Source organism: Hylobates moloch, unplaced genomic scaffold (assembly GCF_009828535.3).
Source record: "Hylobates moloch isolate HMO894 unplaced genomic scaffold, HMol_V3 SCAFFOLD_12, whole genome shotgun sequence".
Classification (NCBI taxonomy): domain Eukaryota; kingdom Metazoa; phylum Chordata; class Mammalia; order Primates; family Hylobatidae; genus Hylobates; species Hylobates moloch.
The window spans coordinates 50,621,756-50,634,081 of record NW_026652287.1 but is presented as its reverse complement, the minus strand read 5'-3'; the positions used below and the strand labels follow the sequence as shown (position 1 = coordinate 50,634,081).

General features: G+C 55.2%; 1 protein-coding gene across 1 annotated transcript in view; it reads right to left on the bottom strand.

Annotated features, from left to right (window-relative positions):
- Positions 1–1,964: 1,964 nt before the first annotated feature.
- COLGALT1 (collagen beta(1-O)galactosyltransferase 1) overlaps positions 1,965–12,326 on the bottom strand; it is a 28,054-nt gene continuing 17,692 nt past the window's right edge. The window contains exons 7-12 of the mRNA XM_032170101.2: positions 7,891–7,967; positions 7,695–7,801; positions 7,073–7,205; positions 5,560–5,687; positions 4,236–4,442; positions 1,965–3,963 (exon numbers count right to left, since the gene is read on the bottom strand). Of these exons, the coding sequence (XP_032025992.1) occupies positions 3,696–3,963; positions 4,236–4,442; positions 5,560–5,687; positions 7,073–7,205; positions 7,695–7,801; positions 7,891–7,967 (920 nt within the window). The 3' untranslated portion in view covers positions 1,965–3,695. The remainder of the gene's footprint in view (positions 3,964–4,235; positions 4,443–5,559; positions 5,688–7,072; positions 7,206–7,694; positions 7,802–7,890; positions 7,968–12,326) is intronic.

The following is a 12,326-nucleotide window of genomic DNA, read 5'->3' as shown; positions in this document are numbered from 1 at the left end:
CGCCCAGGCTGGAGTGCAGTGGCGCAATCTCGGCTCACTGCAACCGCCGCCTCCCGGGTTCACGCCATTCTCCTGCCTCAGCCTCCCGAGTAGCTGGGACTACAGGCGCCCGCCACCACGCCTGGCTAATTTTTGGTATTTTTAGTAGAAACGGGGTTTCACCATGTTAGCCAAGATGGTCTTGATCTCCTGACCTCGTGATCCACCCGCCTCGGCCTCCCAAAGTGCTGGGATTACAGGCGTTGAGCCACCGCGCCCGGCCAAATTTTTCTATATTTTTAGTAGAGATGGGGTTTCACCATATTGGCCAGGCTGGTCTCGAACTCCTGACCTCATGGTCTGCCAGCCTTGGCCCCCCAAAGTGCTGGGATTACAGGTGTGAGCCACCACGCCTGGCCCCTGTGTTAGTTTATAAAAGTCTCGGGTATATTCTTGCACACCCTAAAGGTGTAATAATCCTGAGGATCTGTAAGCATTTGACCCAGAAAATCCAAATGCGACTGGGCATGCTGCAATGCCCAACGCCCTCTCCCTGGGGTGGGACTGCTCTTTCCCTTCTTGTCTCACTTCCCTGCTGCTCCATGGCAAGTTCCTGGGGTCACTGGTAACGTAAGTGCCCTTCAATCCTCATCTTGGGGTCTGTATTGGGGGACCAAAACCATGACAACCCCTCTGCTCATTTGAAGTAATCTGGGACGATCCTGTGGTTGATCCAAGATAGAATTAAGTTGGCCACCTGTCCCTGGGCTATTTCAGGGAAGTTTTCTGGTTTTGTTTTATAGAAACAGGGTCTCGCTCTGTTGTTGCCCAGGCTGGAGTGCAGTGGTGTGATCATGGCTCACTGCAGCCTCAACCTCCTAGACACAAGAGATACTCTTGCTTCAGCCTCCTGAGTAGCCAGATTACAGGTGTGCCCTACCATGCCCGACTAATTTCTCAATTTTTTTGTAGAGACGAGGGTCTCACTCTGTTGTCCAAGCTGGTCTTGAGCTCCTGACCTCAAGCAATCCTTTCACCTCCTCAGCCTCCCAAAGCTTTGGGATTACAGGAGTGAGCCACCTCACCCAGCCTAATCCTTTTTTTTTTTGGAGATGGAGTCTCTTTCTGTTGCCCAGGCTGGAGTGCAGTGGCAAGATCTTGGCTCACTGCAACCTCCACCTCCTGGGTTCAAGTGATTCTCCTGCCTCAGCCTCCCAAGTAAGCTGGGACTACTGTCGCACACCACCATGCCTGGCTACTTTTTGCATTTTTAGTAGAGATGGGATTTCATCTCATTGATCAGGCTGGTCTCGAACTCCTGACCTCAGGTGATCCACCCACCTGAGGATTACAGGCGTGAACCACCATGCCTAGCCCTAATCCTCATGTCGAGGTCTGTTTTGGGGGGACTCAAAGCACGACAGCCTTTCTATTCAAAGTCATGTGGAAGGATCCTGAAGTTGACTCAAGACAGAGCTGTCGGTCCCCTGCCTGTCTGGGGGAAGTTTCATGGTGTGAGAGGGGACACAGGGCTCTCACCACACCCTCACCCCACAGTAGCTCCACTGGCCAGCTTTTTTGTTTGTTTGATTGCGTCTTGCTCTGCCACCCAGGCTGGAGGGCAGTGGCTCGATCTTGGCTCACTGCAACCTTCACCTCCCAGGTTCAAGTGATTCTCCTGCCTCAGCCTCCCAAGTAGCTAGGATTACAGGCATCCCCCACCACACTAGGCTAATTTTTGTACTTTTAGTAGACAGGGGGTTTCACCATGTTGGCCAGGCTGGTCTTGAATTCCTGACCTCAAGTGATCCGCCCACCTTAGCCTCCCAAAGTACTGGGATTACAGGCATGAGCCACCACGCCAGGCCCCACTGGGCAGCTCCCCTACTGCACCTGCCCTGGTTTCCTCTGAAATCTTGTTGGCCAGCCAGGGGTGGGGAATGTGGGCAGTGCTTTGGTGTCGAGCAAAATCCCACAGACTGTTGTGAAAACCAACCAGGAACATTTATTAAAAAAATAAGCAAGTTATCCCCAAGAGGGTGAAGCACCGCTGGCTGGTTCCGACATTCGATTCAGGCTGAAGGCATGGTAACTCCTCCAGCCCTTGCTGGGAAATGTCCTACCCAGGCCACGGGCAGTGCCCCAGTGCAACTGGGTCCCCGAAAAGCCCCCAAACACATGATCCCACCAAAGGCTTGAACAGAGCAACTTCATCAAGCAGGCAGGGACCACACCTGAGACACAAGGGCAGGGAGGTAAAGCACAGGGGACCGGGGGTGGGCCAGGGACACCCGGCCCCCGTCTCCAACTGGCGCCCCCTCCAGGGGGGCTGACATGTGGCGTGGGGCCACCAGGACCTGTGGTTGCCCCTGGTTGGGGAAGAGCTACCCTCCCTCTTGGGTGGTGGGGGGATGTTGTCTGCACACAGCTCAGATGACCAGCGGTACAGGAAGAATTACTCAGTCAACTGTTCTTCAACCCAACTGAGAGTCTGTGAGGCCTGGCACACAGGTGCTCAATAAATGCTTGTGGCATGAAGAAGAAACCGATCTTGTTCATCTCTGTGCCCCAGCACTTTGCATGTAGCCCATGATCAAAAATGCAGACTGGACAACTGTCATACTCTTTTGTATCACTAGTGCCCGGCACACAGTCAGTGCTCTTGAGGTGTGTGGGAAAGAAGCCAATTAGAGTGAGAAGTTCCCACACTGTCTAGCAGTGAGGAAAAAAAGAAAAAAGCGAAAAGTACCTTGTTTACTCCCATTCCCATCTCACAGCTCAGCTCCCTGCACACAGCAGGTGCTCAGTAAGTGTACTGAATCAGGAACTTATCTTTGTGACATGAGTGCCAGGCACACAGCAGGTGATCAGTATGTGCTTGAATAAATGGATAGAAGTATCTTATTTATCTCAATATTCCCAGAGCCTGGGCTAGGCACAGTGGCTCACGCCTGTAATCCCAGCACTTTGGGTGGCCAAGGCGGGCAGATCACTTGAGGTCAGGAATTTGAGACCAGTCTGGCCAACATGGTGAAACCCCGTCTCTACTAAAAATACAAAAACTAGCCAGATGTGAGGGCGCACACCTATAGTCCCAGCTACTTGGAAGGCCGAGAAACAAGAATTGCTGGAACTTGGGAGGCACAGGCTGCAGAGAGCCAACATCACACCACTGCACTCCAGCATGGGTGACAGAGCGAGACTCTGCTCTTTAAAAAAAAAAAAAAAAAAATCCCAGAGCCTGGAATGGCACCCAACACATAGTAGGCACTCAATAAATCCTTGAATGAATTTTAAAAATGAATGTGTATCACTAGTACCTGATTCTTAATCTGATCAGTAACTGCTTGATGACTGAATCAATCGCTGATGGAGGGAATAATTATGCCTCATAACTCTCAGTAACTCTCATGTTACTGCCGTAACATGGGAACCTGGCATACAGCAGGTGCTTAATAAGTGTTGGGCACATGAACAGATGAAGGGGGCTTGGTTCCTCCCAATTCCCCAGGGCCAAGCCCTGTTGCTGGCATGCAGTAGGCACTCCATTAATGCTGCCTGTGTGCACGTGATTGCTTAGCAAGAGCTGGCTGGACACCACCTCACACGAGAGCCCTCTGTGGCCTGCCAAGGGGTCCAGAGGTGACCCTGATGTCCTAGTAAGCACGTGGAGCCTGGGCCAGCGATGGCTGCTTTGGCTTTCTGGCTGCCACCCCTCAGAGTTCATCCCGGGCAGCACTGTCCAGTGGGGACTGGAGCACGTCCGAGTTCTTGGCCTCACGGCTCAGTGCCTGCTGCTCCCGCATCTTCTGGGACTTGGCGCGGTCCCAGTCGGTCTTGACATGCTCATTGTTCCATACGACTGAGGTCTCGGTGTCACTCACATAGCCATCATCTCCTGTGTAGTGTGTGGGGTAGATGAGCAGCGGCTCCACGGAGAAGGCATGCAGGTTGCGGAGGGAGAAGTGGGCCTTGTACTCGGACCTGGGGGGAGGAGGAGGGGAGTGAGGGGCAGCAATGGCTTCAGGGGAGGGGACAGCTGGAGGAAAATTTGGGGGTGAAGAAGTCAGCGGGGATAGATTAAAACGTAAGGGTGCGGAGGATACAAATGGAGACAGATCTGGGAGGGGGCAAACGGAGGGAGAAGTAGGCAAAAGAAGAGACATCTCCTCGGAGCCCGTGAGTCTCAACGCCCCCACCCTCCCAGGACAGACCCACCGCGAAACCCCAACCCAGCAGCCGCCTGCCCCTCTCACACTGGGTGCTTGTCGAACATGACGGGCAGGAATTCGTCCACAGGCAGCATCTTGGAGAGCGGCTCAGCGGCCAGCAGTTTGCGGGCGCCTTGCAGGGAGATCACGTATGCCAGGGTCCAGTAGGAGTAGTCGGCCTCCACCAGGTTCCTCACGCGGGGCACAGCCTTCTCGGGGTGCTCCACCTGCATCCGCTTCCGGCCCACGTAGCTGGGGTGCAAGATCGGGGCTGTCACTCTCCTCCCGCCCTCCAGAGGGAGCTTGCCCAGAAAGCCAGGGATCTAGTTACCCCGTCAGGTCCTGGGATGGGAGCAAGCTCAGCATGTTTGCGGAGCACTGTGACTGGATGGAGCGAATGCAAGAGCCCAGGGGTCTGGGGGTCATGGGGGAGAAGAGTGAGTTTTTCCAAAAGGCGTGAGGGAGTCATGGAGGATTTGAGCTGGGGAGAGCAGGATCACGCAGACGATCTCTGAGGCTGAAGCTGCTCTGAGTTCAGAGGACAGTGGGGGTGGAGGTGGGCGAGGTGCCCTGATGTGGGGGGCAGTCAGGAATGGAGGGGTGCAGTTACTATTCACATGGGGCAGTGTTCCCAGAATGCAGATTAAGGCACTGCACATGAAAGGGAAAAAAGAGATGGAGGAAGGGAGAGGACAAACCAGCCCACCTACAGAAGAGAAGGACAGCTCCAGTGCTGGAAACATGTTGGTGGCACTCCCATCCCGGGGCTTGTCTAAGACCCAGGCGCCCTGACCACGCCCCCGCACTATTAAGCCACACCTCCAGATCTGGCCACGCCCTCCCTGACCACACCCCCATGCTCTTTAGCCACGTCCACAGGCTGCCCTGTCAAATTTTAGCCACATCCACCTCTACAGGCCTCAATCAAGTCCCTAAGCCCTGACCAAGCCTGCAGGCTTCTGGCCAGGTCCCTTGAGTTCTGAGTGATCCTTCCAAGGCCTTTCCCTATAGGCTACAGCCCTGACAGTGCCCTCAGGCCCAGGGACCACGTAAGCCCTCCTGCTACGCTTCCAAGGCTGGGCCACGCCCCAGGCCACGCCCACCACCCTGACCACACCCAGACACACACGCCCTAGGCTCAGCTGCAGCGCTCTGGCCACGCCCCTAGGATTCAGCTCCACTCCGCCTCCCAGCTCCACCTCTATGCCCTGGCCATGTACCTAGGCTCCAGTTCCACCCCACCTTCAAGCCCCGCCTCTAAGCCATGACCCATCCCCAGGCCCCAGCTCCACCCTGCCCCCAGACCCACCTCTAAGTCCTGGCCTTGCCCCAGGCCCCAGCTTCACCCCACCCTCAGACACCCACTCACATGAGGTCCCAGTCCAGGCCCTCCCGCTCCACATCCCGCATGAGGTTCATCAGGCGTCTCTTGAAGAAGATCTCAAAACGCAGGTCATCCTCAAACACAAGCGATTTCTGCAGACCCCGGTCCACCACCTGAGGGAGGAAGCCCCGCCACGTTGCAGGGAGGCCAAGGCCAGGCCTGACCCTAAAGCACAGAGCTCTGCTTTGAGAAGGTTTGAAAGACCCGTAGAGAAGCCAGTGCATCTCCCCGCCTCTCCTAGCTCCAGGGACATCTGGACATCCAAACCTCTGCCCTCTGCCATCCATGATGGATCTCAGGAGAGAAAGGCCTCCCAGCCCCTCAAATGCCCACGCCTCATGCACCTCCCACCTTGCAGCCGCACACCCCCACTTGGCTTCACGTTTGATGATAACAAGTTTTTCTTTTCTTTTTTTTTTTTGAGACGGAGTCTCACCCTGTCGCCCAGGCTGGAGTGCAGTGGCACGATCTCAACTGCAACCTCCACCTCCCAGGTTCAAGTAATTCTGCCTCAGCCTCCTGAGTAGCTGGGACTACAGGCATGTGCCACTACACCCGGATTTTATTTATTTTTCTTTTTTTGAGACGGAGTGTCACTCTTGTCGCCCAGGCTGGAGTGCAATGGCATAATTTCAGCTCACTGCAACCTCTGCCTCCTGGTTTCAAGTGATTCTCCTGCCTCAGCCTCCCAAGTAGTGGGATTACAGGCGCTCACCACCACAGCCAGATAATTTTTGTATTTTCAGTAGAGTCAAGGTTTCACCATGTTGGCCAGGCTGCTCTTGAACTCCTGACCTCAGGTGATCCGCCTGCCTCGGCCTTCCAAAGTGCTGAGATTACAGGCCTGAGCCACTACGCCCAGCCATTTTTCTTTTTTCTGAGACACGGTTTTGCTCTGTTGTCCAGTCTGCAGGGCAGTGGCACGATTTTCACTGACTGCAGCCTTAACTCCTGGGCTCAAGCCACTCTCCCACTTTAGCCTCCCAAATAGTTGGGACCACAGGTGTGCGCCACCATGCCCGGCCCTGATGGCCCCAAGTCAAAGCCCAGTCAGACACCCTCCTCCAATCACAGCCTCTCCCTCTGAGAGTGGATGAGGATGCCCGGGCTGGTGAGTGCCCCCAGCACTGGGCAGGTGCTGGTTTAAAGTGGCTCTGTGGCCATGACTTCTAGTACTAAACGTCAAGCATAGAGACCAGGCTGGGAGTAACGAGGATCTGTTTACAGGTCCCAGGCCCCAGACACCACCTGCTGCTCAAAAGGGCTCACCCCTTCCCCCAGGCTCAGTTTCCACATCTGTGCAATGGAAGGATGGCAGGTACACCTGGGGTTGATACAGCTGGTGTGACGCATCATTCGCTAAAGAGAGGCCATGGGTCCCATGGCTGAGGCTGGATGCCTGGCCGGGGCTTTGGGGAACTCCTTCAACCCCTTCCCCGTCCAAATCTCCGATGAGATCGAGTCATAACTTTGGCCCCGCCCATCACTCAGGACACACCTCCTTCCAGATGTTGTAGTGGCTCAGGAAGCAGCCCAGCTCACCCTTGGTGAGGGGCCGGCCATGGTAGGGGTCCCGGTAGCCAGGCAGCATCTGGATCCCCAGCGCCTCCACCTGGCTGGTGTTCATGGCTCTGGAGAGGAGGAGGAGAGGGTCACCAAGAAGGTTCACCCTGCCTGCCATTCTGCCATCCCTGGCCATTCCACCACCCCCTGCAGCGTCGAGCAGCTGGTCCACCTCTTGTAACATTGGCACCCCTTCCGGGTACATGGGGCCTCACTCACCTGCACATGGTATACGCTCATGGGCAAACCTGCTCTCCTCCTCTCCTGGGGTCTGACTGACTTACCCCTCCATAGTCCCCACCAGTCTACACTGGCAGCATGCAAACCACCCATTCCCCTGGGTCAGGACTCACTTGCCTTCTATGTTCTACAACTGTGAGGATCTGCCCCTTCCCCAGGGTCCCATTCACTTCTCCTTCATGACGCCCACTGACGTGGTCTACACCTGTTTGGACACCACGCCCGCCCCCATCTGAATCACTTGCCATCTACCAGCGAGGTCTACACCCACATCCACGTGTGGACCCGCCCCCCCGACCCCCAGGCCTCGGACTCACTTGCCGTCCACGGCCTCCACCAGCCGGCACTCGATCTCCTGTGCCTGCAGCGCCCGCAGCATGCGCTCCCGCCGATCCTGCCGCCGCCTCAGGTTGATCATGAAGACCTGCAGCCCGGAGAGTCCCCAGCCAGATCAGCCCCTGCAAGCAAGGGCCCTCCAGCCCCCGCCCCGCCTCCAGGGAAGGCTCAGCCCACCTCGTCAAAGCCCATCTTGTCCGGTGTCTTGGTGGGAGCCGAGATGAAGCGAGAGGGCTCTGCTGGCGGGTGCTTCACTGTGGGGCACAGACGTTGAGGAGTCGCTGGGGTGAGGAGCCTCCAGCCTCTCTCCAACACCCTTTCCCCACCCACTCCATGGCTCCCAATCAGACTGGCTCGGCCCACAAACTCGACCTGGCTCCGCCCACATCAGCGCTGCTCTCTAGGAGCCCCTCCCATGTCATTCGAACCCTGCACAGCAGCCCAAAGCCCCTGGCCACACCCCAGGCCCCAGCTTCACCCCGCCCCCAGTCTTGCCTCTCAGCCCTGGCCACACCCCAGGCCCCAGCTTCACCGCGCCCAAGGCCCAGCTACTCAGCCCTGGACTCGCCCCACGCCCCAGCCTCACCCTGCCCTTAGCCCCGCCTCTAAGCCCTGGCCACACCCCAGGCTATAGCTTCAACCTGCCCCCCAGACGCACCACTCAGCCCTGGCCACGCCCCAGGCCCCAGCTTCACCCCACAGCCTCCCCTAGCCTTGCCTCTAAGCCCTGACCATGCCCCAGGCTCCAACTTCACCTTGCCCCTCCCCAGCCCTCTAAGCTCTGGCCACGCCCCAGGCTCCAGCTTCACCCTACACCCCCCCAGCCCCACCTTTAAACCCTGGCCATGCAACAGCTTCGATCCGACCCCCAGCCCCGCTTCTAAGTCCTGGCCACACCCCAGGCCCCAGCTTCACCCTGCTCCCAGCCCCGACTCTCAGCCCTGGCCACGCCCTAGGCTCCAGCTTCACTCCGCCCCCAACCCCGCCTCTAAGCCCTGGCCACACCCCATGCTCCAGCTTCACTCTAACCCCCAGCCCCACCTCTAAGCCCCTGCCAACCCAAAGAACTCCCATTCCTACCTCAGGGCCTTTGCACATGCTGGGTCCCTGCTTGAAATACCCTTCCTTTCCCTGCTCTGTATCCTTACTTCTCAGCTATGATGCCCTGGGCATGGGGGTCACCCTCCCCACTCCCACCTCCCTAGGCTGAGCCAGGCACCTCCTCTGGGCCCCAACAGCACCTGGACTTGCACCACCAAAGCTGGCATCCTTGCTGCCCTAACCCCCTGGCCCTGTGCCTATCTGTTGTGAGCCCCTTGGGAACAACACCAGGTATGTCTGCTCACACTGGGCCCCTAGTGCCCAATACAGGGGCTTGGCACGCACCAGGCACTTAGTAATTGCTTGTAGAATGAACCAAGAAATGATAGCATGCTGTATATTCTTGACTGGCCTGGGCCTCAGCTTTCCTCATCTATAAAATGGGCCAATAAACCACTGAGAGGTTTCACAAAGAGATGTCATGAGATCACGCGCTATGTCATGGGGTGAACTGTGTCTCCCCAGTGCCAACCACCAGTACCCCAGGGTGTGATCCTATTTGGACACAGGGTTGTGTACAAAGGTCATCGAGTTAAAATGAGGTCATTAGGGTAGGCCCTAATCCATATGGCTTGTGTGCTTTTAAAAGGGGAAATCTGTAGCTCCTTGGGAGGCTGAGGTGGAAGGACTGCCCAGGAGTTCAAGGCTGCAGTGAGCTATGATGGTGACACTGCGCTCCAGCCTGCGTGACAGAGACTCCATCTCCAAAAAAAGCAAAAAAGAAGGCCGGGCACAGTGGCTCATGCCTGTAATCCCAGCACTTTGGGAGGCTGAGGCGGGCAGATCATGAGGTCAGGAGTTCGAGACCAGCCTGGCCAACATACTGAAACCCTGTCCCCACTAAAAATACAAAAAATTAGCCAGGTGCGGTGGCTCACGCCTGTAATCCCAGCACTTTGGGAGGCCGAAGTGGATGGCTCACAAGGTCAGGAGATCAAGACCATCCAGGCTAACACAGTGAAACCCTGTCTCTACTAAAAATACAAAAAATTAGCCGGATGTGGTGGCAGGCGCCTGTAGTCCCAGCTACTTGGGAGGCTGAGGCAGGAGAATGGCGTGAACCCAGGAGGCGGAGCTTGCAGTGAGCTGAGATTGGTCCACTGCACTCCAGCCTGGGAGACAGAGCGAGACTCTGTCTCAAAAAAAAAAAAAATAAATAAATAAAAAATAAATAAAAATAAAAATACAAAAAATTAGCCAGGCATGGTGGCAAGTGCCTGTTAAACTCAGCTACTTGGGAGGCTGGGGCAGAAGAATCACTTGAACCCGGGAGGTGGAGGTTGCAGTGCGCCGAGATCGCACCATTGCACTCCAGCCCGGGCGACAGTGCAAGACTCCATCTCAAAAAAATAAAAACCAAAAAAACCAAAAATCTAAATTAACAAATTAGCTGAGCATGGTAGTGGCATGCACCTGTGGTCTCAGCTACTTAGGAGGCTGAGGTAGAAGGATCGCTTGAGCCAAGGAGGTTGAGGTTGCGGTGAGCTGTGATTTTGCCACTGCATTCCAGCCTGGGTGACAGCGAGACTCTGTCTCAAAAAAAAAAAAAAAAAAAAGAAGGAAATGACAACACAAATATACACCAGAACTTAAACTGGGAAAACTCTGGTAGCCACAGAGACGCTTCTCAGGCCGGTTTCTGATGGCAGTTGGTGATAAATGGAGACCCACCACCCCCAACTGTAGCCGGGTGGGACCTGGACACCTAAGTATGCCACTCTTGGGTGTTGTGAGGGGCCTGCCCCAGTGATTGTGCAGTCTCCGGATGCCACCTCAAAAAGACTCAGAAGTCTCCCTCAGGCCAGGCGCGGGGGCACACGCCTGTCATCCCAGCATTCTGGGAGGCCAAGGCGGGTGGATCACCTGAGGTCAGGAGGCCAGCCTGGCTAACATGGTGAAACCCCATCTCTACTAAAAATACAAAATTTGCCAGGCGTGGTGGCAGGTACCTGTAATCCCAACTACTCGGGAGGCTGAGGCAGAGGAATCGCTTGAACCCAGGAGGCGGAGGTTTCAAGTGAGCCCAGATTGCGCCACTGCATTCCAGCCTGGGTGACAAAGTGAGACGCCGTCTCAAAAAAAAAAACAAAAACTCCTCCAAACACAAACGGCAGGGTGCTATTCCATCTTGAGCCACCAGGGGGAGCCGCAGATAGACTCGTTCAGAAATCGGTAAGGCTGGGGAAACTGAGCCCCGGGACAGAGGCCTCACCCCTTCCACCCAGTCTCCATCTATGCAGTGATGGGAATGGCAGTGGCTTTGGCAGGGCTTTCTGCGCCCAGTGCAGGGCGAGGCCCACATTAGAAATGGCTGAGATGGGAGCACCATCCCAAGACAACCTCAATTACAGCTCAGCCCTGCGTGCTCCTCCAGTTTTAGAGGGACGGCTGCTGGTTTCATAGTTTATGGATTTTTAAAAATTTTTATTTATTTATTTATTGATACAGGGTCTGGCTCTGCTGCCCAGGCTGGAGTGCAGTGGAGCAATCATGGCTTACTGCAGCTTCAACCTCCTGGGCTCAAGGGTTCCTCTTGCCTCAGCCTCCCGAGTAGCTGGGACCACAGGTGTGTGCCATCACGCCTGGCTAATTTTTATTTTTTTTTTTTTTTTTGGTAAAGACAGGGTTTCACCATGTTGCCCACGATGTTCTCAAACTACTGGGATCCAGGGATCCACCCGCCTCGGCCTCCCAAAGAGCTGGAATTATTATTTATTATTATTATTATTATTATTGAGACAGAGACTTACTCTATTGCCCAGGCTGGAGTACAGTGGCACGATTATGGCTCACTGCGGCCTCCAACTCCTGGGCTCAAAGGATTCTCCCACTTCAGCCTCCTGAGTAGCTAGGAATATAGGCATGTGCCACCATATGGGACTAATTAAAAAAAAAAATTTTTTTTTTTTTTTTGAGACGGAGTTTCACTCTGTTGCCAGGCTGAAGTACAGTGGCACGATCTCGGCTCACTGCAACCTCCGCCTCCCGGGTTCAAGTGATTCTCCTGCCTCAGCCTCTCGAGTAGCTGGGACTACAGGCATCTGCTACCACATCCAGCTAATTTTTTTTGTATTTTTAGTAGAGACGGGGTTTCACCATGTTGGTCAGTATGGTCTCCATCTTTTGACCTTGTGATCTGCCCGTCTCGTCCTCCCGAAGTGCTGGGATTAAAGGCGTGAGCCACCGCACCCGGCCAAAATTTTTTTTTTATATAGAGATGGGTTCTCACTATGTTGCCCAGGCTGATCTTGAACTCCTAGGCTCAAGCAATCCTCTCAATTTGGCCTCCCAAAGTGCTGGAATTACAGGTTTGAGTCACCATGCCTGGCCTATACATGCAGTTCTTTAGTGAAAACTTGCTGTCCTCTCAGTTCTCATGTCCTCTATAGCTCCTGACTGTCCTCAGGGGGAAGGTCCCTTCCTCAGCCTGATCTCTGAGGCCATCCACCCTGGCCCTGGATACCAGCCCCAGGGGATCACTGACCTTGCCTGTTCCCCAGGTTCACGTCCCT